The 23,219-nt window shown below is 41.5% G+C and overlaps 1 protein-coding gene across 5 annotated transcripts; it reads left to right on the top strand.

Annotated features, from left to right (window-relative positions):
- TUBE1 (tubulin epsilon 1) lies at positions 1-22,823 on the top strand. Of its 5 annotated transcripts, none has more exons than XM_083367590.1 (12): positions 1-324; positions 2,845-2,897; positions 3,026-3,085; positions 3,939-3,991; positions 5,132-5,247; positions 6,291-6,412; positions 7,841-8,028; positions 9,253-9,428; positions 10,821-10,961; positions 14,408-14,548; positions 21,321-21,495; positions 21,939-22,823. In XM_083367590.1, the coding sequence occupies exons 3-12, from the start codon at positions 3,049-3,051 to the stop codon at positions 22,095-22,097; spliced, it is 1,308 nt and encodes a 435-aa protein (XP_083223716.1). In that variant the 5' UTR covers positions 1-324; positions 2,845-2,897; positions 3,026-3,048; the 3' UTR covers positions 22,098-22,823. The 5 variants fall into 5 exon arrangements, with proteins under 5 accessions (XP_083223716.1, XP_083223715.1, XP_083223717.1 ...); XM_083367589.1 differs by lacking the exon at positions 3,026-3,085 and having other exon boundaries at positions 45-110; positions 251-324; positions 3,934-3,991; XM_083367591.1 differs by having other exon boundaries at positions 62-110.
- The last annotated feature ends 396 nt before the right edge of the window (positions 22,824-23,219 follow it).

The raw sequence follows: 23,219 nt of genomic DNA, 5'->3' as shown, positions 1-23,219 counted from the left end.
AGAACGAGGAGAGGAAGGGGAGGGGGAGGAGAGCATCTTTCAGGCCGGACCCGCCTGAGGCGCGAGAGCCGCGCGAGCAGCAGTTATGACGCAGTCCGTAGTAGTCCAGGGTGAGCGTGCACGTAATTCCCAGTCCCTCTTGAAGTCTCTTTTTTTTCTTTTTTTCCTCCTTCGTACTGCTCCGTGACAGCTGCCTCCCTCCACCTTTTTTTTGTGTGTGTCTGTGTTTCCCTTTAATCTCTCAATACAGTGGGACAATGCGGAAACCAAATAGGATGCCGCTTCTGGGACCTGGCGCTGCGCGAACACGCGACCGTTAATAAGGTAACAAGCCCCACCTCTTAGTACGAGCGCATGCGCAGTTATGCTGTTGAAAGGTTACTTGTTCACCCGTTTTCCTTCCCGTTGTTTAAAATGGTTTTTTTTAAAAAAAAAATGGGGGGAGGGTGACTTTACTCCCTTGTTTTGCCATTGTGGTCCATCCGCATAAGACCACAGCAAACAGTGGGAAGGCAGCAGCGAAGATCTCCTCTTTTGTGGCGAGGTGGTTGCCTCCACAGCCGTCATTTTTGCCGCCAGGGTGAGGCGCTGCAGCCCTTCTGTTCCGGGTAGTTCCGGCGACTGGTTACTGTGATTACTGTCCCGCCCGGCGTTCTGTTGTCATGGCTACGATTCCAGTGATGTTCTGGAGCAGGGGTCTTCAAACTTGGCCCTTTTATGACTTGTGGACTTCAACTCCCAGAATTCCTCAGCCAGCTTTGCTGGCTGAGGAATTCTGGGAGTTGAAGTCCACAAGTCATAAAAGGGCCAAGTTTGAAGACCCCTGTTCTGGAGTTTCCCGACAAACCTTCACGTGGGATGTGATTCTACTAGAGTCCATTGACTTCTTTTTTTACTTTAAGAGCCGACTGGGATCCTTCTCCTTCCTTGAGTAACATGGCTTCGTGCGGATAAGCCTCTTTGATTATTGATGAATTGTGTACCAGGGGGTTGGACTAGATGACCGCCAAGATCCCTTCCAACTTTATTATTATTAAGTAGTTTCGGCTTCCCGACTGGGATCCTTCTCCTTCCTTGGGTAACATGGCTTCGCGCGGATAAGCCTCTTCGATTATTGATGAATTGTGTACCAGGGGGTTGGACTAGATGACCGCCAAGATCCCTTCCAACTTTATTATTATTAAGTAGTTTCGGCATCCAGCAACCAGGTGTTCTCCTTGATTGTCTCTCCAACCTGATCCTTCAAGTCTTCCAATGGTGCATTCATCCCCGCTGTAACCGAGTCCCTCCACCTTGCTGCTGTTGGCCCTCTTCTCTTTCCCTCCCCCTTTCTCATCCTTTACTAGAGAATGAGTGCATAGGGAGTAGGAATAATTTGAGCCTTGATTGTGTGTGCCTCAAATAAGAACTCTGGACTCTTCGGTGATCCATCACTTTGTTGTATTGTGTGACCACGGTGTTCTGAGGTGGAATGGGACAATTCACCAAGGCCAACTCGCCACGAGACAACTCACTGTGGCCAGCTTGCCACAGGACAACTTGCTGCAGGATAATTCAACAATTCAGTGTAATTATTTCAAATACAGGTAGTCCTCAGTTTACGACCACAGTTTGAGCCCAATTTTTTTGTTGTTAAGTGAGAACTTGTTAAGCAAGTTTTGCTCCATTTCCCCATTGACTTTGCTTGACAGAAGGTTGCAAAAAGTGATCACAGGATCCCGGGACGCCACAATGGTCATAAATATGAACCAGTTGCCAAGCATGTGAGTTTTGATCACGGGGATGCTGCAAAGGTTGTGACTCTGAAAAAAGGCCATAAGTCACTGTTCTCGGTGCTGTTGTAATTGAATAGTCACTAAAATGAACTGTTGTAAGGATTACCTGTAGTTTAAAACAATATTTTAATTTTTGTCATTCACATTTCATTTTTGTCCTACCTTTGGCATTCTTTCTTTAATTATTCTATTCCACTGTTTCTTTGATATTTGTAACTCTTGTCCTGCAGGCAAGTTGGCTGCAGTGAGTTGGCCATGATGAGTTGGTTGTGGTGAGTTATCATAGACCCATTCTCAGGAGTCTTTGAACCAAAGTTCAAAATACACACTTCTTTGCCCCATGTTATTTACCCAAAACAAGATATACACATTACAATTTTCTTGGGGATGCTTTTTTGCTGCCTACAATGGAAAGCTGGAGAAACCATCCACAAATGGGAACGAAGTCTAATCGGGTTCCATTGTATCTGATTTGAAGATCTGCGGGTGGAGGGGAGGCTGAACTTACATAAATTAAAGGATAGGTTAACTCAAGTATATGTGACAGTATGAACTAGATCTAAAATCAGAAAAAAAATGTTAAAACGTATAGCAAGCCTAGCACCGTAGAATAAGGTTGAAATGAGCTGTAGTTCAAAAAATGACAGCTGTTATGCTTTTAACATTTTTTTAAAAAAATTCCTCATTAATTTTTTAATTAACAGTATTATAACATCCCAGATTTGTTGGATATTACAGTAGTGTTATTTGTTTCTGAATAGTACTGCTAATTTGTCCTTTCTAATTTCTTCACACAGTTCTTAACATGAATTTTACTGTAAGATTTTGAGTCACTAGCGTTCAGTAGGTCTATCAAAAAATCCAAAGCCATCTTGCAGAATTGTTGTTAAAATATATATCTGTACAAGAAAACAAAATAAACACATCATGTATGTTTTGAATTACACCAATGGTTTTTTTAAATACAACGGAGTATAATCTCACAAAGTTATTTTTAAATATTTGTGCTATAATTTATAGCGCAGGTCCCAAGTTCAGTTTTTACTTAAAGTATTTTTTATTATTTTAGAAAGGACTTTATGATGAAGCAATAAGCAGTTTCTTTAGAAATGTGAACACTAGGTAAGTTTTTTTGGGAAGTAATATGTTATTTGAGACACTTGGTTTTAAAATTGTTCTGTATATTTTGAGAGATTCTTTTGTATCAGGCTTTGCATTGCTGAAAGTTTGCATTTTCTATTTTATGAAAGATAAAAGTTCTGGCATTAATGGTATGAATTTATTGTTCATCCTTATGTCATTGATGCTGTGTAAGTAAATTTGCTTTGTTATAATCCTGTATGTTAGCTATTCAATGGGGTTTAATTAAGTGAGTATAGGATTGAAGCTTGTATCTCTTTATTTTTGGATTAGGTAAATAGGCAGATTCTGTAGTGATACTCATATCAATGGTTGTAGCAGAATTAAAATAAATTTATTTGTAAACCACCCAGAATCACTTACATGAGATGTGGGTATAGAAATTGGATTAATTAATTAAATGTTACACCACTGTCATGACTTAACTTATTCTGACTGAGCCATAATTCTTGGTATTCATTGTTTTAGAATAATATCATAGTTCCGTTTTTCAGTCTCTGAACTATTAGGTCATAAGCTGGCAGCAAAGATTTGGGATGTTGACTGTTCATCCAAATTTTTGTAGCTCTAATTTTATTTATTATCCTCCATAGTCTGAACAAAAAGCTATTTCCAAGCCAGGGCTCCATTGCCTCACGGTATAGTTGTTTCTTTCTGGCTTGCTAATATAGTGGACTTGCTATAACTTCATCACTTTATCAAGTTGCACAAAAAAACCCCTCTTATCTGTCTTGCTTTTTATCTTCCATGATAGTAGGAAAATAGTGCTGATAACTTTATAGTCTTCTGATGTTATCTATTTGAAATCCTGCAAAAGGAGTTACATATGCCAAGCCTCTTTTTTTCTTTTATTAGTTTTTATATTTCTCTTGTTTCTTTATTTCATATTAGGAAAAGTATTTTTCAGTTTTTGTATGTCAGTGTCTTTCTTCTATAAAATGAGAAAGTGTGATGTCACCTGCAAAGGCTGGCTGATCTTTATCCATGATTATAACTAACTGACTTTCGATCTTTCTAGAACAGATGGTGACAATGCTGACATTTCCAGAGGAAAAATCTGTTCCTTAAAAGCACGTGTAAGAGGAGAAAATATTTAATTTAACCCTTTCTTTTGCTTTGTAGACTATAAAATGTTCCTAACTTGGAAAGTTTTATTATCAAACATATTTACTCTGTAACTATTGAAATAATATTTATGTGATTGGTTAAACAAGTGAGGTCTTTGTGCCTTTCAGCTTTGTTTTGTAAAACTCTATAATACTACCTGCTCATATTTTGCCCCCATTTTCAAATAGATAGGACAGGGCATGCAATGGTGTATAGTCTCCTTGAAAAGTGAACTATTAGAAGAAACTTTCCTATGCAAGTTATAATACTGTTGCATCATGCCAGATATAATTTATCACACATACAGTACACACAGTGTAGGATTAGCAATAAAGTAAGTAGTTAATTTAGACATTAATATTTAAATATTTAACAATATATATCTATTACAGTTTTAAAAAAAATTTTGTTTAATATGTTTATTGTGAGTATAGTCTGAATATGAAATTTAAAAAATGAAAATAAGTACACTTTTGGAATAGGATTACATAGAAAAATCTGCCTGCACAGATGCCTCTCTTAATGAAAAATGTCTTTATGGTTGTTGGCTAACTTTTCCCTTTTTATATTTAGTTGTCAGAAAGGGTTGATATATAGTATTAAGAGTCATTATTTTTCCTGAGCATTCTTGCTGCAGAGGTATTCTTGGCTTGAATATCATTATTAAAAGTACAAAGTTTAATCAGAGATTAAACTCAGCCAATCTCAGTGTATACATGGTTGTAGTTTGACAATAAAGGATCATTCATACTTCAAAAAAAACTCATGCTGGAGCTTAGAAAATATGCTTGTTGAGACAAATCACATTGATAAATCCAATTAACTAAGACATAATAGAAAGTATTTAGTAAAAGCATATGTTTTGAGTATAAGTTACATTTATTGTTTTGTATTTAAACATTTGTGTACATTTGATCTTGGAGCTATTTTAATAACAATAATTGAAATTATTTTTTCATTTTATATGAGAATTCAGGATATATTTTTCTGGAGTCAGCTTTTTTAAAATTAAAAGTGTATGTGAAAATTAATCAAAGCATATCTACTTTATTTTTGTGCCCTGTTTTTGAAGGTATGCTAAGTAAATTATTTTTATTCTGCTCCCTCAGGCTCTACTTATTGACATGGAAGAGGGTGTAGTGAATGAAATACTTCAGGGGCCATTGAGAGAGGTATTTGATAGCAAACAGCTGATCACAGATGTTTCTGGCTCAGGGAACAATTGGTAAGAATAAATTCAGGTTCATAAAATTCTTCAACCAGATTCTATTTGAAAAACTTCATATTCAATTGAAATTTTAAGAACTCTTTTTTTCTATCTTTTGCACTTACTGCAATCCCTGAAAGGAGGATATTAAGATGACTATTTAAATCCCAAAATTATAATTGTTTTGCCAAATATATTGCCTGTTTTCATGCTTCCATAAATAGATATTTCATTTTTTGCATATAATTGTATTGATCTATTCATTGTACACTTTGTATCCTGATTTTCAGGTTATAAACATTTACTGTATGTGATGGCTTAGATTTATTCCATTAGGACAGTTGGTCATAAATAGCCCTTGAGGAAAGGAAACTGTCCAGATGACAGTCTGTTTGACTGCCTTTTGAAATAACTCTCTTAGGACAGTTGGTAATAGCTGGTTTTTTTGGGGGGGAGGAATCCAGCTGGTCCAAATTCTCTTTTATCAGGCACATGCTCATCTGTTCCTAACTGCTGCTGCTTCATTTCATTTGGTCATCTAAGAACAAATTGGAGCAGCTAACCAAAGAGAAGATTTCAACATTTAAGCCTCCCTCCCCCCCCAAACCCAACTTCACACAAGTGCTCTTAAAAGAGATTTCAAATTACATAGAAGGTAATTTCTTGACTTATGACCACAATCATCTTAAGTTGCATGGGAAGACTAGAAGAATGTAGATGAAGAGTGGTTTATTGGTGTCAGTTTAATCGTTTAGTGCGGGGGGGGTGGTGGTTAAATTTCAAATATATTTTGTCTTTGTGGCGTCAAAGAATGTCCTTAAACAGACAAAACACTTTGCCCTTTCTGTCCATGTCAACCAGCTTTTTGCCTTTGCTAGCCGTGGACTGGGAGAAGCAAACCAGTGGGACCAAGAGAGGAAGAAGGGGCTAAGAGGCCTGCTTCCATTTATCATCTTGCTTGTACTTAAATCGGATACTAATGCATATGAGCTCAAAAGATGGCATGTTAATATTAGCACTGAAATAGAAGGGTAGCATATTAAAAAATCTCCTATTTTCAGGGCTGTGGGTCACAATGTGTATGGATGTCAGTACCAAGAGCATATTATTGAAAAATTGAGGAAAACTGCAGAACACTGTGACTGTCTGCAATGCTTCTTTGTTATTCATTCCATGGGAGGGGGTAAGTATTGCTCTAGTCCCAGAGATATAGCCATATACTCTTAGATCCAATAAGAAATTTCCGTTTGGTTGGAAATTGGAAAGAAATTTCTGACTTCTGAGAGTTGAATACAACATCACAGTTGTTTTTCTATTTGCTGTGAGGCAACATTTTTTCATTTCTTTCCATTTCCACCTTGCTGGTCATGTTATAGGAAGTGCTGTTGCACTGGGCAAAGTATGCCAATTGAGGTTTATAAAAATGCTGTAAAAAAAAGTTCACTGAACTTTTTAAACTATTTTAAACACTGAAAACAGATGTTTAAAATAAATAAAGGAGATATCTTGCAATGTTTCATTGGCTTCAAAAGATATATTCATTAAAATTATTAGTGGATCTCAATGGTTTTTTTTTAAATTACATTTTTCTTTGTTTATATACTTTACAAAAATCATAATGCTGTTAGCTTACGTTTGAGTTCTTTGATATATATGAGAGTTCTTGCACTTCATAATGCCCTTGAGCACAAGAAAAATTCTGAGATACAATATTTTGGGTCAAAAACAATGCTTGTCCACTTTCTGTTTATTCATAATTAGGGGACTTCAGGAAGGGAAAATGTTTGTCTATTTCATGTGCAACAAAACGTGAGATGTGGCTTTATCCCCTGCATAGTATTAAACTCCCTACGTGAGGAGAAACTGTCATTGTATGTTAGCTTATAATGAAACAATTCATGAATACTTAGGTAATTAATTGTGTTCCTCTGCTTTTCTCATAATGCCAGGCTTTTCAAGTTATCTTCCACAGAACACTAGAACATTTAAATGGGTTCCATAAGAAAATAAGGGCCAAAAAAGGTTCACTCGAACACAATTTTTTAACAGTAGAGCTTTGCCTCTCAACATGGAAATCTTGCAAAAATAAATAAATAAATGTAATAGGTTTCATAGCCTGAAAAAGTTTGAAAAATCCTGCATTTTCAGGCTGTATCTTAGAAAGAATACCCTGCAACACAGCATTGTACGGACACATCGTCAGTCACATATGTTAGTTCCTGTAATGATTTAGGTTAGGAAACATTGATTTCCTGCCCAGTATACTGAGCCCGCAAAAGTATTTGGCATCTTGCACATTATTATTCTTTTTGTGGCCTGAATCTATCAGGATTTTTTAAGGGCAGCCTTTAAATGAATGTGTAAATGTCAGCCTTACAAGGTAGACCAGGCTAAGAAATCAATGCCAATAGGTCGGGACTTCCCCTCTCCTTCACTTTCTCTTTGGGTGAACTAGGGAAGGGCATGTCTAACACATTTTCTCATAAGTTTTCCAATAGATGTTGCCTGAGGTAAATTGTGTAAACATTGATTTTGAATTTTTTTTAAAAAAAATCTATAATTTGTAAGACAGGTCATTTTGTCATTGTAGTTATTCCCTTATTTCTTCTAGGAACAGGATCTGGTCTTGGTACATTTTTACTAACAGTGCTCGAAGATGAATTTCCAGAAGTGTATAGATTTGTGACTTCAGTTTATCCATCTCGTGAGGATGATGTCATCACGTCTCCATATAACAGTGTGTTGGCTATGAAGGAACTCAGTGAACATGCCGACTGCGTCTTGCCCATTGAAAATGAGGTGAGCTTTTGTCAAGGCCTGAGAATTGACCTTAGAAGGGGAGTTCTTTTCCATCTTTAATATAAACTTTATAAGTAGAAATTCTGAACTGATAGCTTCTGCATGCTTTTTCCATTGTGGAACTATTCTGAGTCAAGACCAATGACAGCTTTGCTTTTTAAAGTGAACGGAAGAGACATTTTTGCACTTTTTAAATAAAAACAAAATATTTCCTTATTAAAGTAGTATATGAGCAATGTATGTATTGTGTAAATTTTTAGCCTTTCATGTGTATGTATTATATGTATATGTGAATATGTTTATTCTGCATTTAATAGGAATTAAATATTTTGCTTGGTTCTCTACATCGGAGGTCCCCAACCTATGGGCCGTGGCCCACTACCAGACCACGGCCTCTTGGTTACTGGGCCACAGGAGTGGCTGGCCAGTACACATGCGCATGCACGTGTACACACACTCTCTTGTGCTGGCGCTAACTGATCCGCGCATTGGTGCTAGCAGCCCCATTTGTGGAGCGCACATGTTCACATCCCCATTCATGCACACACAGCCACATTTGCATGTGTGCGCATGCGCACATAAAGGTGCCTCCCTCTTCCTTTCCCACCGGGCTGCCAATCCAGAAAAGTTGATGACTCCTGCTCTACATTGATTTAGTATATGTTTGGATGTTAAATTTGTGAAGCATCTTGCAACTTTTTAGTTTTTTAAATTATTTTTTTCTAATTAGTTTTAATAACAATGTTATTATTTATGTGTATATCCAATCTCTAGAAGCCCAAGGCAGTGTAAATTGCATTCTCCTGCTCATATTTCCATTGTGAATTGGGCTGAGTGATATTTACAATCCACAATCGCTTATTGAATATCCATGGTGGAGAATCCACCTGATCTTGGATTTTTCATCTTCCTAGTCCAACTCCTTGATTGAAAGCACTGTTTAGAATATCATAAGCTCTACCCATTTCATGGAGCTACTCTAAGACTAACTAAATCTGTCATTCTATTATAAAATCCAGTCCATTGTAGTTTTGCTTATTTTGTCATTTAAGGTTTACATGTATTTGAAACAAATTAGAAACATAATAAGGCTGCATTCCTGCATTGTGATGAAATACTTTGAAAATATCTTTCCTGCTCAATGGATTTAATTAGAACTATACAATAATTATTGACTTTGCATAATATAAATATTTTTCATTGTTTTTTCTTCTTCTTCCAAAGTCTTTATTTGACATAGTTAGTAAAATTAACCAGATGTCCAACTCTGGAAAGCTAGGATCAACGGTGAAACAAAGCAGCCTGGTGACTTCCAGTGCAGGTGGAATAAAACATCTTCAAGAAAAACCGTTTGATGCTATGAACAACATTGTGGCTAACTTACTATTGAATTTGACCAGGTGAATTTTTTTAAGCCTTCTAAGATATATATATACTGCTCAAAAATAAAGGGAACAGAAAATAAGACATCCTACCATTAATACAGAACATTGTGTTGTTTAAGTGTTCCCTTTATTTTTTTGAGCAGTATATATAGATAGATAGATATAGATATAGATAGATAGATATAGATGTGTAAATTATTCAAATTGCTAATAAAGAATTTAGGGAGGCTGATATGATCATTTCGAACTTCTTATGTTCTCATCAGTCAGTAATACCCTTTTTATCTGAGATTCGAACCTGGGCTGATTATATATTAGGCAGTTGTTTTAACTTCCTGAGCCACAGGTTCTTTCTCTCTTTATTAGCTAGGAAGCAAGGGAGATATATGTGTTAAGTATTTGTCAAGTCTTTTGAATACACCTTGCTAATCAAATCTTTCTTTCCTGTTTTGGCCTAACTCAAGGCTATCCACAGGATATAGTCACAACTTACGACAGCTCATTATTTGTGTAAATTATTCAAATTGCTAATAAAGAATTTAGGGAGGCTGATATGATCATTTTGAACTTCTTATGTTCTCATCAGTCAGTCATACCCTTTTTATCTGAATTTTTGAATTATTTACACAAATAATGAGCTGTCGTAAGTTGCGACTTTGATTTGATTAGCAAGGTGTATTCAAAAGACTTGACAACTACTTAACACACAGACACAGACACAGACACACACACACACACACACACACACACACACACACACACACATATATATATATATATATATATATATATATATATATATATATATATATATATATATATATATATATATATATATATATATATATTGTACTTATACTAAAATATGTTATCTTGTTGAAATGAAGGTTCTACATTTTTCCACAGGTCATAGTCACTTGCTTATTTACAAGTAGCCATCTCCTTAAAAATGATATGAGTTGATGTTTTTCTGAGAAGCTTAAAAGGCCAGGTGCTGGGAGGGGCAGTGAAAGAAAATAAATTGTTGTAAAGCCCCTGAGCACACTTGCTAAATTGAAAGAATAAAATTCATTCTTTTTGTTGAGGCCCTGTTTGGCTTTGAATGGGAAGTTTGAAACTTTGTTTCTGTAGCATTTGTGTATAATTGATAAACATAGGTATAGTTTTGCAAAATATCAGCATATCCCTATGTAGAATTTCCACTAGTCTGGGTCTTGTAGCAAGGGCAAAGTCACAGGATATTTTTTTTCCTTTTCTACCCTTCTGAAATAAGTATTATGATTAGTCTGATTGTTAAACTCAGAGCTTTTAAAGCACCACATAACTTGGCAGAGAAGATCTGTAATCACCTCCTCAAGCATGAAAAGGACTGTTTGATCGTATACAACTTTTGTACGTTATTTTCAGCTCGGCTAGATTTGAAGGCTCTCTTAATATGGATCTTAATGAAATCAGCATGAACTTGGTGCCCTTTCCTCGACTTCATTATCTAGTTTCCAGCTTGACTCCTCTTTATACTCTGGCTGATGTTAATGTGCCTTCTCGAAGGTGAGTATTTTTATTCAGCATTGTTCCTAGAAGGGTAACCTGTCAAAACTAGCATTATGCTGTGAAGACTCTCCGCTCTTGGCTGTTTTTACATGTAAATGACAAGTGTATGCTAAGTAACTTGAAAATGAATCTGCTTTGGAACGTCCATAGGTGAAAACAAATGAAATTTCTTTTTTTTTATTAAAGAGTTTTACAAAAACAAGATTTTACAATATATCCCCAAATCCCCCCCCACCCCAAACCTGCCCACTTCCCCCCCACTTCCCAGAGCTAAATACAGGATTATAGTTATAATAATCATATTCTAAATAAAAATTATGCATAATATACAATTAACGAAATTCATAATGTGCTTTAACTCCCCTTTAACATATCTACCTACAAAGTACCAATAACAATATCCCACTAAAATCTACTCATAAGCTAAATGGAACTTTTTAGACCCATATTTGTTCTGAATATAATCTATCCATCTCCTCCAAACTGAAATATATCTTTCCTGTGAATGATCTTTCAAGTAAGCAGAAATCTTAGACATTTCTGCAAGATTCGAAACTTTAAACACCCATTCTTCTATAGTAGGCAAACTATCCTTCTTCCAATATTGTCCCACCAGTAACCGTGCTGCTGTTATCATATTCAACATCAAATTAGTTTCTTTAACAAATTTCTTTTGTTTAGTGATCAGCAGTCTAAATGAAATATTTAAAGGAAAAAATAATGTTTAGCCTTGTGTCGGCTGTTTTCATATTGAACACATAAAACAGGTAGTAGAAGGTTTTATATCTGAGAAGGAGGTTCACATAGTGCTTATCCACTCCTCCTAAGTATTGTCACAGCAAGGATATAATAACCATTCTTAATATCCTCATGGAAGCTACAATAAAAGAACGTGCAAATTTCTTTCTCCCTGGATCCAGGCAGGGAGGCTGCCCTCCACAAATGAGGTTTGTTTTTTTTAGAATACCTACCCTTCAGAGAGAAGGATGTCGTGTCAAGCCCAAAAAATGTTTTTTTCCCCCATACAGGGGAAGGTAAGAGTATTTAAACTAACATTCCATATTGTTAATCTTTGAGTTTAGTCAACATCTTTTTCTTTTCTTTTTGGTGTCTTCAGTTTAGATTTGATTCCTAGCAACTGCCTGGAAAGTCCCTTGCCAAGTTTTCTTGGCAAGATTTTTTTGGAAGTATTTTACCTTTCCCTCCTTTTCACAGTTGAAAGAGAGCGATTGTCCCAAGATCCTCCAGCTTGCTTTCTACCAAAGGCAGGATTTTTGCCAAATGCTTTAACCACGACACATAATTGGCTCTCCAACCTGTTCATATCATAGAGATAATGCTGGTCACCCCCCATGGTATTAATCTTTGTTCTACTGCAACTTTCTAGTTTGACCAATAATTGTCAACAAAAACTAGAGGTAGTCAATTTGTTAGAAAAAACTGAATCTTTAACCAATAATTATCCGTTTCCAAACTTGAACTTCAGTTTTAGGCATCCTTGTCTACAATCTGATCAAAATGCTTGGCTTGTACTGGCTTTAATGCATTCTACTCAGCATAAATTCTCACTTGTGCAGCATGTATGATTTGGTTAAGGTTCTATCATTAAAGAATTTTTATGCTTAAGATATTAATTCTCCAACTGGATTTTTTTTAAATAAAGTCCTTTATGGCAGCTGACGATTTTAAAGCTGACTGGAAGATGTAATCCTGGTATACAAGAACAGGTTAGGACTAGATTAGGCATACTAGGTCTCTTTGGAATAGAAAATTGCCCCAAATATTTAAAGATATACATCTGTTTTATTCTGTTCCCCTGTGTAATCCAGCCTTAGTTTTTGCCTTATAGACCAAAAGTTAATATTTTAGATATTTTTAAAACTGAATATCAGACTATTTAGCTTGCTTTTAAGCCTAGTCGGGAGTTGCAACGTGATTGCAATGTCATTTGCATAAAGGGAGTATTGGGATCTTATGGCCTGCCTTTTTAGGTGGACGGAAGTCTGGGTAGGTTAGGACTTCTACCGTGCAGTTGATATACAGTTTGAACAGAACTGAATATATTTTTGGCAGTCTCCTCTTTGTATGCATAGCCATAGGGTGTCAGAGAAAGTCCCTTGCGAATGGCATCTCGTTCTTAAAAAAGAATTAGTGCTAATTGTGAATCAGTATAGGTGCCTGTCAATAAATATTTTTTTTAACTTTCTCCCATGGAATAGTTCTACATAACACATCATAACATAACAAAGAATAACAGAGTTGGAGGGAACCCTAGAGATCTTCTAGTCCAACCCCCTGCTCAAGCAGAAGATCCTATACCAGACATGTGAAACTCACGACGTCACGTGATGTCGCACAACGTATCGGGACAGTTTTGCCATTGCCGGCAATGGGGTGGGCACGGCTTCTGGATGATGCGTCCGGCCCACGGGCCGGCAGTTTAACACCCCTGTCCTATACCATTTCAGACAAATGGCTGTCCAGTCTCTTCTTGGAAGCCTCCAGTGAAGCTATTCGGCTGGTTGATTGCTCTCACCGTTAGGATGTTTCTCCTTAGTTCTAGGTTGCTTCTCTCCTTGATTAGTTTCCATCCATTGGTTCTTGTCTTGCCCTCAGGGGCACAATGGGCAGCTTTGAAATGTAAGAAGGTCAAGTATGCAGAGGATTTCTTTTTCTGAACATTTTCTGTATGAGATGGTATAGTACAAGAATACTCTGAATCCTGCTTGCTCATCTTTAGTTATGCTTTCCATTTCCATCCATTCTTATAGTTTTAAGTCTTTGGCATATTATTTGCTAACTGCACTGAGAAGATAAGCAGCTGGCTTATCTTTCGTGTTACCCTTTTGTGTATAAGATATTATTGCCAGTTCTCAACCCTTTGTGAAGTGACCAGTTTGATTGATGTGTGTAAATAAGGATGCTAAAAATGGGAAAATTCATTTTCCTTATTTCAGGTAATATATCATCAAAACACAGGGTCTTTCTGACTTAAGGATTGTATTAATCTAACTACACCTCTTCGGGAGACGTGAGGCCTGCTGTTCACTTGGCCAGAATTTATTTATTTTTATTTATTTTTATTTTTATTCCATTTATATCCCGCCCTTCTCCGAAGACTCACGGCGGCTTACAAGCTTAGCAGTAATACAATTTGTATTGTTCTTGTTCAGTCTGCTGTATTGTCAGAATCTACAAATCTGATTTTCTTTTCCTTTTAAGGAAGTTTTTTTTTTTTTGAGATTCTATACGACATGTACCTGGCCTTTCGGGAACCGGGGGGGGGGGGTTTGTATGAAATAAAATTCACAAATATGTTCTTACTATTCATATAATTACAGTATAGTTTCCAAAAGCTTGCAAACCAGAATATATACAAAATACATATGTACCTTATTTGTCATATATTCTTAATGCTGTTAAATAATTCCTCTGTTTTTTAGGTTGGATCAAATGTTTTCTGATGCTTTTAGCAAAGAACACCAGCTGTTACGCGCTGATCCAAGACATAGTTTGTACCTTGCTTGCGCCCTCTTAGTCAGAGGAAACGTACAGGTTTCAGATCTTCGTAGAAATATTGAACGGTTTGTACTAAAACATATGTTCCCAAGAATTACTACCGTATATACTTGAGTATAAGCCGAATTTTTCAGCCCACTTTTTGGGCTGAAAAAATCCACTTCGGCTTATACTCCAGTCAACAAAAAAAAAGAACTTACCGAGGACTTGCGCGCGGCCGAGCTACTTTGCCTGACGCTGCTGGGGTCGCCCGGGTGCCTCTGCTCGCCCTCAGCAGCACCTGGCCCGGAATCACATGCGAAACAAGCCCGGCAGAGGAGCCGGAGCGGCGAGCAGAGGCGCCCGGCCCAGATCCTGCAAGGCCCGGCCGAGACGCGCCCCCAGCAGCGGAGCTGCTCCGGCTCCTCTGCCGGGCTTGTTTTGCATGTGAGCTACTTTGCCTGATGCTGAGAAGACCCGCTTGGGCACTCGGGTTGTTGTCAGTCTCCGCAGGCCCTTCTCGTTTCCAGGAACGTCAAGCGCGCTTGGCTCTCCACCCCCACGGCAGGGCAGGGCAGAGACTTGCTCGCCCTTCTGACGGCCCTGAAGAGAAACGAAGGGCTTGCAAACTCCCCGCGAGAAGCTGGGCGAAGCGCGCGGCTGGGCGAGTGTGTGCCTGCGCGCGTATTTACGAAAGAAACGCTCCGAGAGTTCTTCTTTCTCCGCCCCCTTGGGGGGAACTCTAGCGACTGCTGTAGCCGCGCTTCTCTTCTCGGCTCCGAAAATAGGGATTTCTACTCTCTCTCTCTCTCTCTCCCCTCCCCACCCCGCATTCTCCTGCCTCTTCGATTGCGACAATAAAAGGGCGAAGGGTGCGCTGGTTTCTTCCTCCTTCCTCCCCCCCTCCCCTCCCCTCCCCGATTGTCAGGTGAGGCAGCTGGAGGTCTGGCCGGGAGATTGTAGCCGTTTTGAAACGCCGCGTCTTGAAACGCCCGATCAGCTGATTTTCGGGTGGAAGAGCCGCGGCTTGAATCTGTTTGCATCTGCCTGAATTAGACCGAAACGGCCTGAATTTGACCAGAGTTGCTTTGTAATGGCTGGAGGAACTGCAGAGGAGGTCTTGCCGGGAGATTGTGGCCGTTTTGAAACGCCGCGGCTTGAAACGCCCGATCAGCTGATTTTCGGGGCGGAAAGAGCCACGGCTTGAATCTGCTTGTATTTGTTTGAACTTAACCAGAAACGGCTCGTAATGGCTGGAGGAACTGCGGAGGGAGTGAATGCTCCAGCCTGGAATATTTGGAAAGGCTGGGGGAACCGGATGAACTGCAGCTTAAGCGACTGTTGCCGGAGGAGCCATGGCTTGAAACGCCCCAGTTTTGGGGCAGCGTTTGCTTGTTCCCTCCCTCCCTCCCTCCCTCCCCTTTCCCTCCTCTCTAAATCCTTCCTTCCTTCCTTCCTTCCTTCCTTCCTTCCATCCTCCCTCCCTCCCTCCCCTTTCCCTCCTCTCTAAATCCTTCCTTCCTTCCTTCCTTCCTTCCTTCCTTCCTTCCTTCCTTCCTTCCTTCCTTCCTTCCCCAGCCCTAATCCGGAAAGTGGAAGGAAAGAAGAGTAAAGGCTGGGCGGAGGAGGAGGGGAAGTTTAAAAAGGGGGCGGCGTTCCCTTTAAAAAGCCGCCCGCCACGCCGCGCTCCCTCGCAGCACTCGCGGCGGCTGGCTTCTTGGCTCCCGGTCTCCCCCAGGCTTCCCGGCTGTGATTGGCGAGCGAGCCTCCCGAGCTCCGGCGGCCATGACATCAGCAGAAGCGGAGCAAGCAAAAGCGAAGGGGGAAGGAAGTTCACCAGCAGCACCTCGAGCCCGCTCCGAGCGCTGGCGGACGCGGAGCCGAAAGAGAAGCAGCATCTCTGCGCGCCCGGGCTGCTGGGGTGAAGTTGCAGCCGCCGCACCAACCAGCCGAGAAGACTCTCGCTTCCCCCCACCCCCCACCCTCACTACATCCCGAGCCTTCCAGATCTTCGCCTGCCTACTCGCGAGCAGGCATGTTTTCCAGCCAATCCGGGCCTGGGAGCAGGGCGCCGGCGGCACGTCCACTTTCCCCGCACTCTCCATTCAGACGGCGCCCTTTGAGCCTGGAGTGATGCGGACGTCGGAAAAGGGCGCCGGGCGAAAACAGCGAAGCGGGATCGCCGCGTGCCCCCCACTCCTCCTCCTCCTCCTCTTCTTCTTCTTCCTCCTCCTGGTCGGCTTGACACCCCCATTTCGGCTGCTTCGCAAACTGCTTCCTCCACCCCACCCCACCCCACCTCACCCCTCCCCGCAAAAGATGCCGGGGTCGACAGCGTTTTTTCTACCCGGAACAAGCAAACACGCAGGCAACCCTGCACTATTCAGCTCAGTGAAGTCACGCTTGAAACGGCTTGAAACGCCCGATCAGCTGATTTTCAGGGCGGAAAGCGTGCGGTGTTGTTGTGTTTTTTTTCCTCCCCCCGAAAGTGAACGGCAGCTTTCCGTACTAGTGTATTGGCATGTCAAGACACCAGCACAAAGACCAAGGTACAAGCAGCTCTCCTTCAGTCATTATTGAAACATTTGATCAGCCCAACTTCTTCTTATTATTATTATTATTAAATCTGTTTTTTAACCAAGCGTGACTTCACTGAGCTGAATAGTGCAGGGTTGCCTGCGTGTTTGCTTGTTCCGGGTAGAAAAAACGCTGTCGACCCCGGCATCTTTTGCGGGGATTTCCCATTTCCCGTTGCGAAACCAGCCGAGCCCAAGTCCACCCTTTCTTTTTTTTCCACGGCACGCTCGGTGCCTTTCCCACGATGTGTCTCCTTCAGATCTTACGCAAGCTTCCTCGATTTCCTGGTGTGTGTGTGTGTGTGTGTGTTTCTTTCTTATTCCTCCCTTCTCTGGTGGTTGGAAAGGCGTGTGACGCGCTTCGACAACAACTCTGCTGGCTCTCTCGGTGGGAACCTCCCATCCTCTATATACCCCCATTTCGGCTGCTTCGCAAACTGCTTTCTCCACCCCACCCCACCCCACCTCACCCCTCCCCGCAAAAGATGCCGGGGTCGACAGCGTTTTTTCTACCCGGAACAAGCAAACACGCAGGCAACCCTGCACTATTCAGCTCAGTGAAGTCACGCTTGGTTAAAAAACAGATTTAATAATAATAATAAGAAGAAGAAGTTGGGCTGATCAAATGTTTCAATAATGACTGAAGGAGAGCTGCTTGTACCTTGGTCTTTGTGCTGGTGTCTTGACATGCCAATACACTAGTACGGAAAGCTGCCGTTCACTTTCGGGGGGAGGAAAAAAAACACAACAACACCGCACGCTTTCCGCCCCGAAAATCAGCTGATCGGGCGTTTCAAGCCGTTTCAAGTGTGACTTCACTGAGCTGAATAGTGCAGGGTTGCCTGCGTGTTTGCTTGTTCCGGGTAGAAAAAACGCTGTCGACCCCGGCATCTTTTGCGGGGAGGGGTGAGGTGGGGTGGGGTGGGGTGGAGGAAGCAGTTTGCGAAGCAGCCGAAATGGGGGTGTCAAGCCGACCAGGAGGAGGAAGAAGAAGAGGAGGAGGAGGAGGAGTGGGGGGCACGCGGCAATCCCGCTTCGCTGTTTTCGCCCGGCGCCCTTTTCCGACGTCCGCATCACTCCAGGCTCAAAGGGCGCCGTCTGAACGGAGAGTGCGGGGAAAGTGGACATGCCGCCGGCGCCCTGCTCCCAGGCCCGGATTGGCTGGAAAACATGCCTGCTCGCGAGTAGGCAGGCGAAGATCTGGAAGGCTCGGGATGTAGGGAGGGTGGGGGGTGGGGGGTGGGGGGAAGCGAGAGTCTTCTCGGCTGGTTGGTGCGGCGGCTGCAACTTCACCCCAGCAGCCCGGGCGCGCAGAGATGCTGCTTCTCTTTCGGCTCCGCGTCCGCCAGCGCTCGGAGCGGGCTCGAGGTGCTGCTGGTGAACTTCCTTCCCCCTTCGCTTTTGCTTGCTCCGCTTCTGCTGATGTCACGGCCGCCGGAGCTCGGGAGGCTCGCTCGCCAATCACAGCCGGGAAGCCTGGGGGAGACCGGGAGCCAAGAAGCCAGCCGCCGCGAGTGCTGCGAGGGAGCGCGGCGTGGCGGACGGCTTTTTAAAGGGAACGCCGCCCCCTTTTTAAACTTCCCCTCCTCCTCCGCCCAGCCTTTACTCTTCTTTCCTTCCACTTTCCGGATTAGGGCTGGGGAAGGAAGGAAGGAAGGAAGGAAGGAAGGAAGGAAGGAAGGAAGGAAGGATTTAGAGAGGAGGGAAAGGGGAGGGAGGGAGGGAGGGAGGATGGAAGGAAGGAAGGAAGGAAGGAAGGATTTAGAGAGGAGGGAGGGAGGGAGGGAGGGAGGGAGGGAACAAGCAAACGCTGCCCCAAAACTGGGGCGTTTCAAGCCATGGCTCCTCCGGCAACAGTCGCTTAAGCTGCAGTTCATCCGGTTCCCCCAGCCTTTCCAAATATTCCAGGCTGGAGCATTCACTCCCTCCGCAGTTCCTCCAGCCATTACGAGCCGTTTCTGGTTAAGTTCAAACAAATACAAGTAGATTCAAGCCGTGGCTCTTTCCGCCCCGAAAATCAGCTGATCGGGCGTTTCAAGCCGCGGCGTTTCAAAACGGCCACAATCTCCCGGCAAGACCTCCTCTGCAGTTCCTCCAGCCATTACAAAGCAACTCTGGTCAAATTCAGGCCGTTTCGGTCTAATTCAGGCAGATGCAAACAGATTCAAGCCGCGGCTCTTCCACCCGAAAATCAGCTGATCGGGCGTTTCAAGACGCAGCGTTTCAAAACGGCTACAATCTCCCGGCCAGACCTCCAGCTGCCTCACCTGACAATCGGGGAGGGGAGGGGAGGGGGGGAGGAAGGAGGAAGAAACCAGCGCACCCTTCGCCCTTTTATTGTCGCAATCGAAGAGGCAGGAGAATGCGGGGTGGGGAGGGGAGAGAGAGAGAGAGAGAGAGTAGAAATCCCTATTTTCGGAGCCGAGAAGAGAAGCGCGGCTACAGCAGTCGCTAGAGTTCCCCCCAAGGGGGCGGAGAAAGAAGAACTCTCGGAGCGTTTCTTTCGTAAATACGCGCGCAGGCACACACTCGCCCAGCCGCGCGCTTCGCCCAGCTTCTCGCGGGGAGTTTGCAAGCCCTTCGTTTCTCTTCAGGGCCGTCAGAAGGGCGAGCAAGTCTCTGCCCTGCCCTGCCCTGCCGTGGGGGTGGAGAGCCAAGCGCGCTTGACGTTCCTGGAAACGAGAAGGGCCTGCGGAGACTGACAACAACCCGAGTGCCCAAGCGGGTCTTCTCAGCATCAGGCAAAGTAGCTCACATGCAAAACAAGCCCGGCAGAGGAGCCGGAGCAGCTCCGCTGCTGGGGGCGCGTCTCGGCCGGGCTTTGCAGGATCTGGGCCGGGCGCCTCTGCTCGCCGCTCCGGCTCCTCTGCCGGGCTTGTTTCGCGTGCGAGCTACTTTGCCGGCCGCTGCTGAGGGAAGATCTCTGGAGAGGAGCATAAGGTGAGCTGCTACATTTCCCAGCCTCGGCTTATACTCGAGTCACCAACTTTTTCCATTTTTGGGGGGTAAAATTAGGGGTCTCGGCTTATATTCGAGTCGGCTTATATTCAAGTATATACGGTAATTGCTTTTTCAAAAGGCCAAAATACAGCATTTTTGAGATTAGTGTCATCTCTTCCTAATGCACAAGTACACTTACGTTGTAAATGATCGTATTGTTGAGAATACAGAAGCTTTTGGTAATTTAATCTTACATTTTCTTGAACATAGAATTTGATGTACATGTAACATTCAGAAGCCCTGCGAGTCTGGCCAACTTAGAAAACAAGAATCACTTGGATTTCTAGAAAAATCTTTTATTGCTAGGAATATGTAAGAATCATAAAGCCCTACAGAGTCATTATTCTGTGGGACTTACACCTGCTGTATTAAGGCAGAACTATTATTTTTCTCATGTTCACCCCCCCCCCAAGAATCTCACTGGACTCAAGAATCTCTTTTGTAACAAAGCTGTTTTCTCTCTTAAGAGTCTCATTGCGTCTTCTGTGTTCCCAAGATCTTTTAGGCATCTTTAGGCATCGGTTTGATACATGGTTTAGAAACTAGCACACAGAATGTAAAACACAGATTTAGCATCAATTTTTGACAAATGCTTTTGAATGCACTTCCATTAAAAGGATAGTTAGAATGTCTTTATTGCATACACCTGCTGCCGGCATCAACTTCCCATCGTCCTGTGCACTCCCATAGGGAGAGCCTCCTTAGGGTGCCGCCGGTCAGGGAATGCTGGCGGGTGATCCCCAGAGGGAGGGCATTCTCTGTGGGCGCGCCTGCCCTTTGGAATGATTTACCTGTGGAACTCCGGACTGCCCCCGACCTGCGCTCGTTTCGCCGGGACCTGAAAACCTGGCTTTTCGATTTATCCGGCCTGGACTGAGGGGGGGTTTAGTTTTAAATTTTAACATTGTTTTATTGTTGGGCTATTATTACGGTAATTTAATTGTTTTTAATTCTATTTTTATCTTAATTTATATTGTCTTTTAAATATTGCCCTGTAAACCACCCTGAGTCCTTCAGGAATAGGGCGGTATAGAAAAATAAATAAATAAATAAAACTAGTGCTGAGGACATCAGTTTAAATGTCACTGGAAATAGTGAGATCTGCCGCTAACTTTGCTCTGTGTAATGGCATCTTCTCCAACCAGGCACCCTTGAGATATGCTAATCTAATCTTATTAATCATAATCTGACTTTATTGCCTGGAATTAGAGTCCATTTAGGAAGCATAATATAGCACTAATAATTGCTTGCTATTATTTCAGCCCTAAATTTCTGGTTGCAGGTTGAAGCCTTCACTTCAGTTTGTATCCTGGAATCAAGAAGGATGGAAAACTGGTTTGTGTTCAGTACCTCCAGTTGGCCATTCCCATTCTTTGTTGGCACTGGCAAATAACACCTGCATTAAACCAACTTTCATTGAACTCAGAGAGAGATTCATGAAGTTGTACAAGAAAAAGGTATATACCCTAAAATGAAAAGTCATGGAACTATTTTAATTACTTCATTTATACTTGTGTTATTCTCAGTATAAGGAAATGCCCTCTGTATCAAAAAACTATGTACCTATGTCAGCTGGCTTCCCTGTTTATAGACTGTAGTAGGGTTGTATTATATTTGAAGGTATATCAATGGCCAGTTGGCTGCAGTGCAAAATTATATAATCAGAATGGGAGAGAGAGGAAACAAGAAAAAGTCTGTGTGTGTTTTGTGTGTGAAAGAGAGAAAGAGTGCAGGTGACAGATGATATCTAGATTTTTTTAAAAAACTACGTAGATTTTCTACCATAAGTGGTCATTTGTTCTGTTACTTTTCAATTTTAGGAGTACAATTGCATTTATGTGAAATATTTATCCCAGCAAAGGATATGCTGCATAATTGAAGCTAATACTTGTTTCTGCAGGCTCACCTTCATCATTACCTACATGTTGATGGGATGGATCAGAACTGTTTCTCTGAAGCACTTTCATCGCTGTCAAACTTAATAGAGGACTATAATCAGCTTGAAGCTGCTAACAGTGGGCCTGCAGTAGATCCACCAAGATTGAAGATAGTGATGTAGCTATGCAGTAGGAAAAATGCAATCATTTGCAATGTGTGTGTGTGTGTGTGCACGCGCGCGCGCATGCAATCTAACCCATGGTGAGCACCACTCAAGTTGGCTGATTCAGTTGGACAAACACAAGGCCAGTTCTAGTTGATAAATTGTTAACAAATAATCTTTTATGACAATCAGAATTACTGTTACTCTTGAAAGAAAGTGGAAACATTCAGTCTGCCCAACTGTTTCATAACGTATGTTTTTTATTTTGCACAGAGACTGTACTAAGATTGGATAATACAAATCTCAACTTATATTGTGAAATGCACTTTTACCTCAAGCACTGGTAATTTTGTATGTATATATTTTTGAAATGAAACCATTTTGAATATAAATATTTCTCATGTTTTTTATATTAATACTTTAAGTGTAAAATAATTCCTTGTTTTGAATTTGGAATTATTACCTGTGCAATATTTGCTGACTGTCCTATTGACCTATGAGGTTTACTGCAGACAGAAATCCCAATATGAAGTAAAAGCTGTCTAGTTTAGAATCCAGTTCCCTGTTTCGGATTCTATCAGTTGCTCCAATTTAACTGAGGTTTAGGCGCACACACTGCTAGTTTCTTTGGATGTTATTCTGATTCAGAGCGAAGTGTGATGCAGTCTTTCAGAAGTCTGTGGCTTTGAATGAGATGCATTTGTCTGTGTGTTCTTGAAAATAAAACAGTCATAATTATTAATTATTATTATAATCATTATGCAGACCAGGATCCTTCCTGTTCCTACGGATGGTTGGGTAGAAAGATTAACAAAAACAGCAGTTATAGAGCAAATCTTCAGTTTGAGAGTAAAATGAAATTCTACAGTCTACAAAATATATATTGCTAGTTTTGCTATGCTGTTGGCTGAGATTTGTGGAGTTACTGCTAAATACAAACTAAATTATGTGGGGATGTTGAGTTATGAAAGGTGGACATTTTGGATCATATTATGATGCATAGATATTTTGAAAAAGCTACCTACCAACTCCAGAAACATGAATATTTGACAGTTATAACAAGCAAGCCATATCTCTAACATAAAATGGATCCCTTCATGTGCATGAAGATGTTTTTCTCAAGTATATAACCAGGTTGAA

This window comes from Vipera ursinii, assembly GCF_947247035.1.
Source record: "Vipera ursinii genome assembly, chromosome: 1".
NCBI classification, from domain to species: Eukaryota; Metazoa; Chordata; class Lepidosauria; order Squamata; family Viperidae; genus Vipera; species Vipera ursinii.
Note: the sequence above shows the minus strand (reverse complement) of the source record. Positions and strands in the feature narration are given on the sequence as shown.

What these genes read in the sequence shown, in the direction of transcription:
- TUBE1 (XM_083367589.1), top strand. Translation starts at nt 86, where the DNA reads ATGACGCAGTCCGTAGTAGTCCAGG. An exon ending in TCTGGCTCAGGGAACAATTG is followed by an intron (nt 5,248 to 6,290) that starts GTAAGAATAAAT and finishes TCCTATTTTCAG; the next exon opens with GGCTGTGGGTCACAATGTGT. An exon ending in TTACTATTGAATTTGACCAG is followed by an intron (nt 9,429 to 10,820) that starts GTGAATTTTTTT and finishes CGTTATTTTCAG; the next exon opens with CTCGGCTAGATTTGAAGGCT.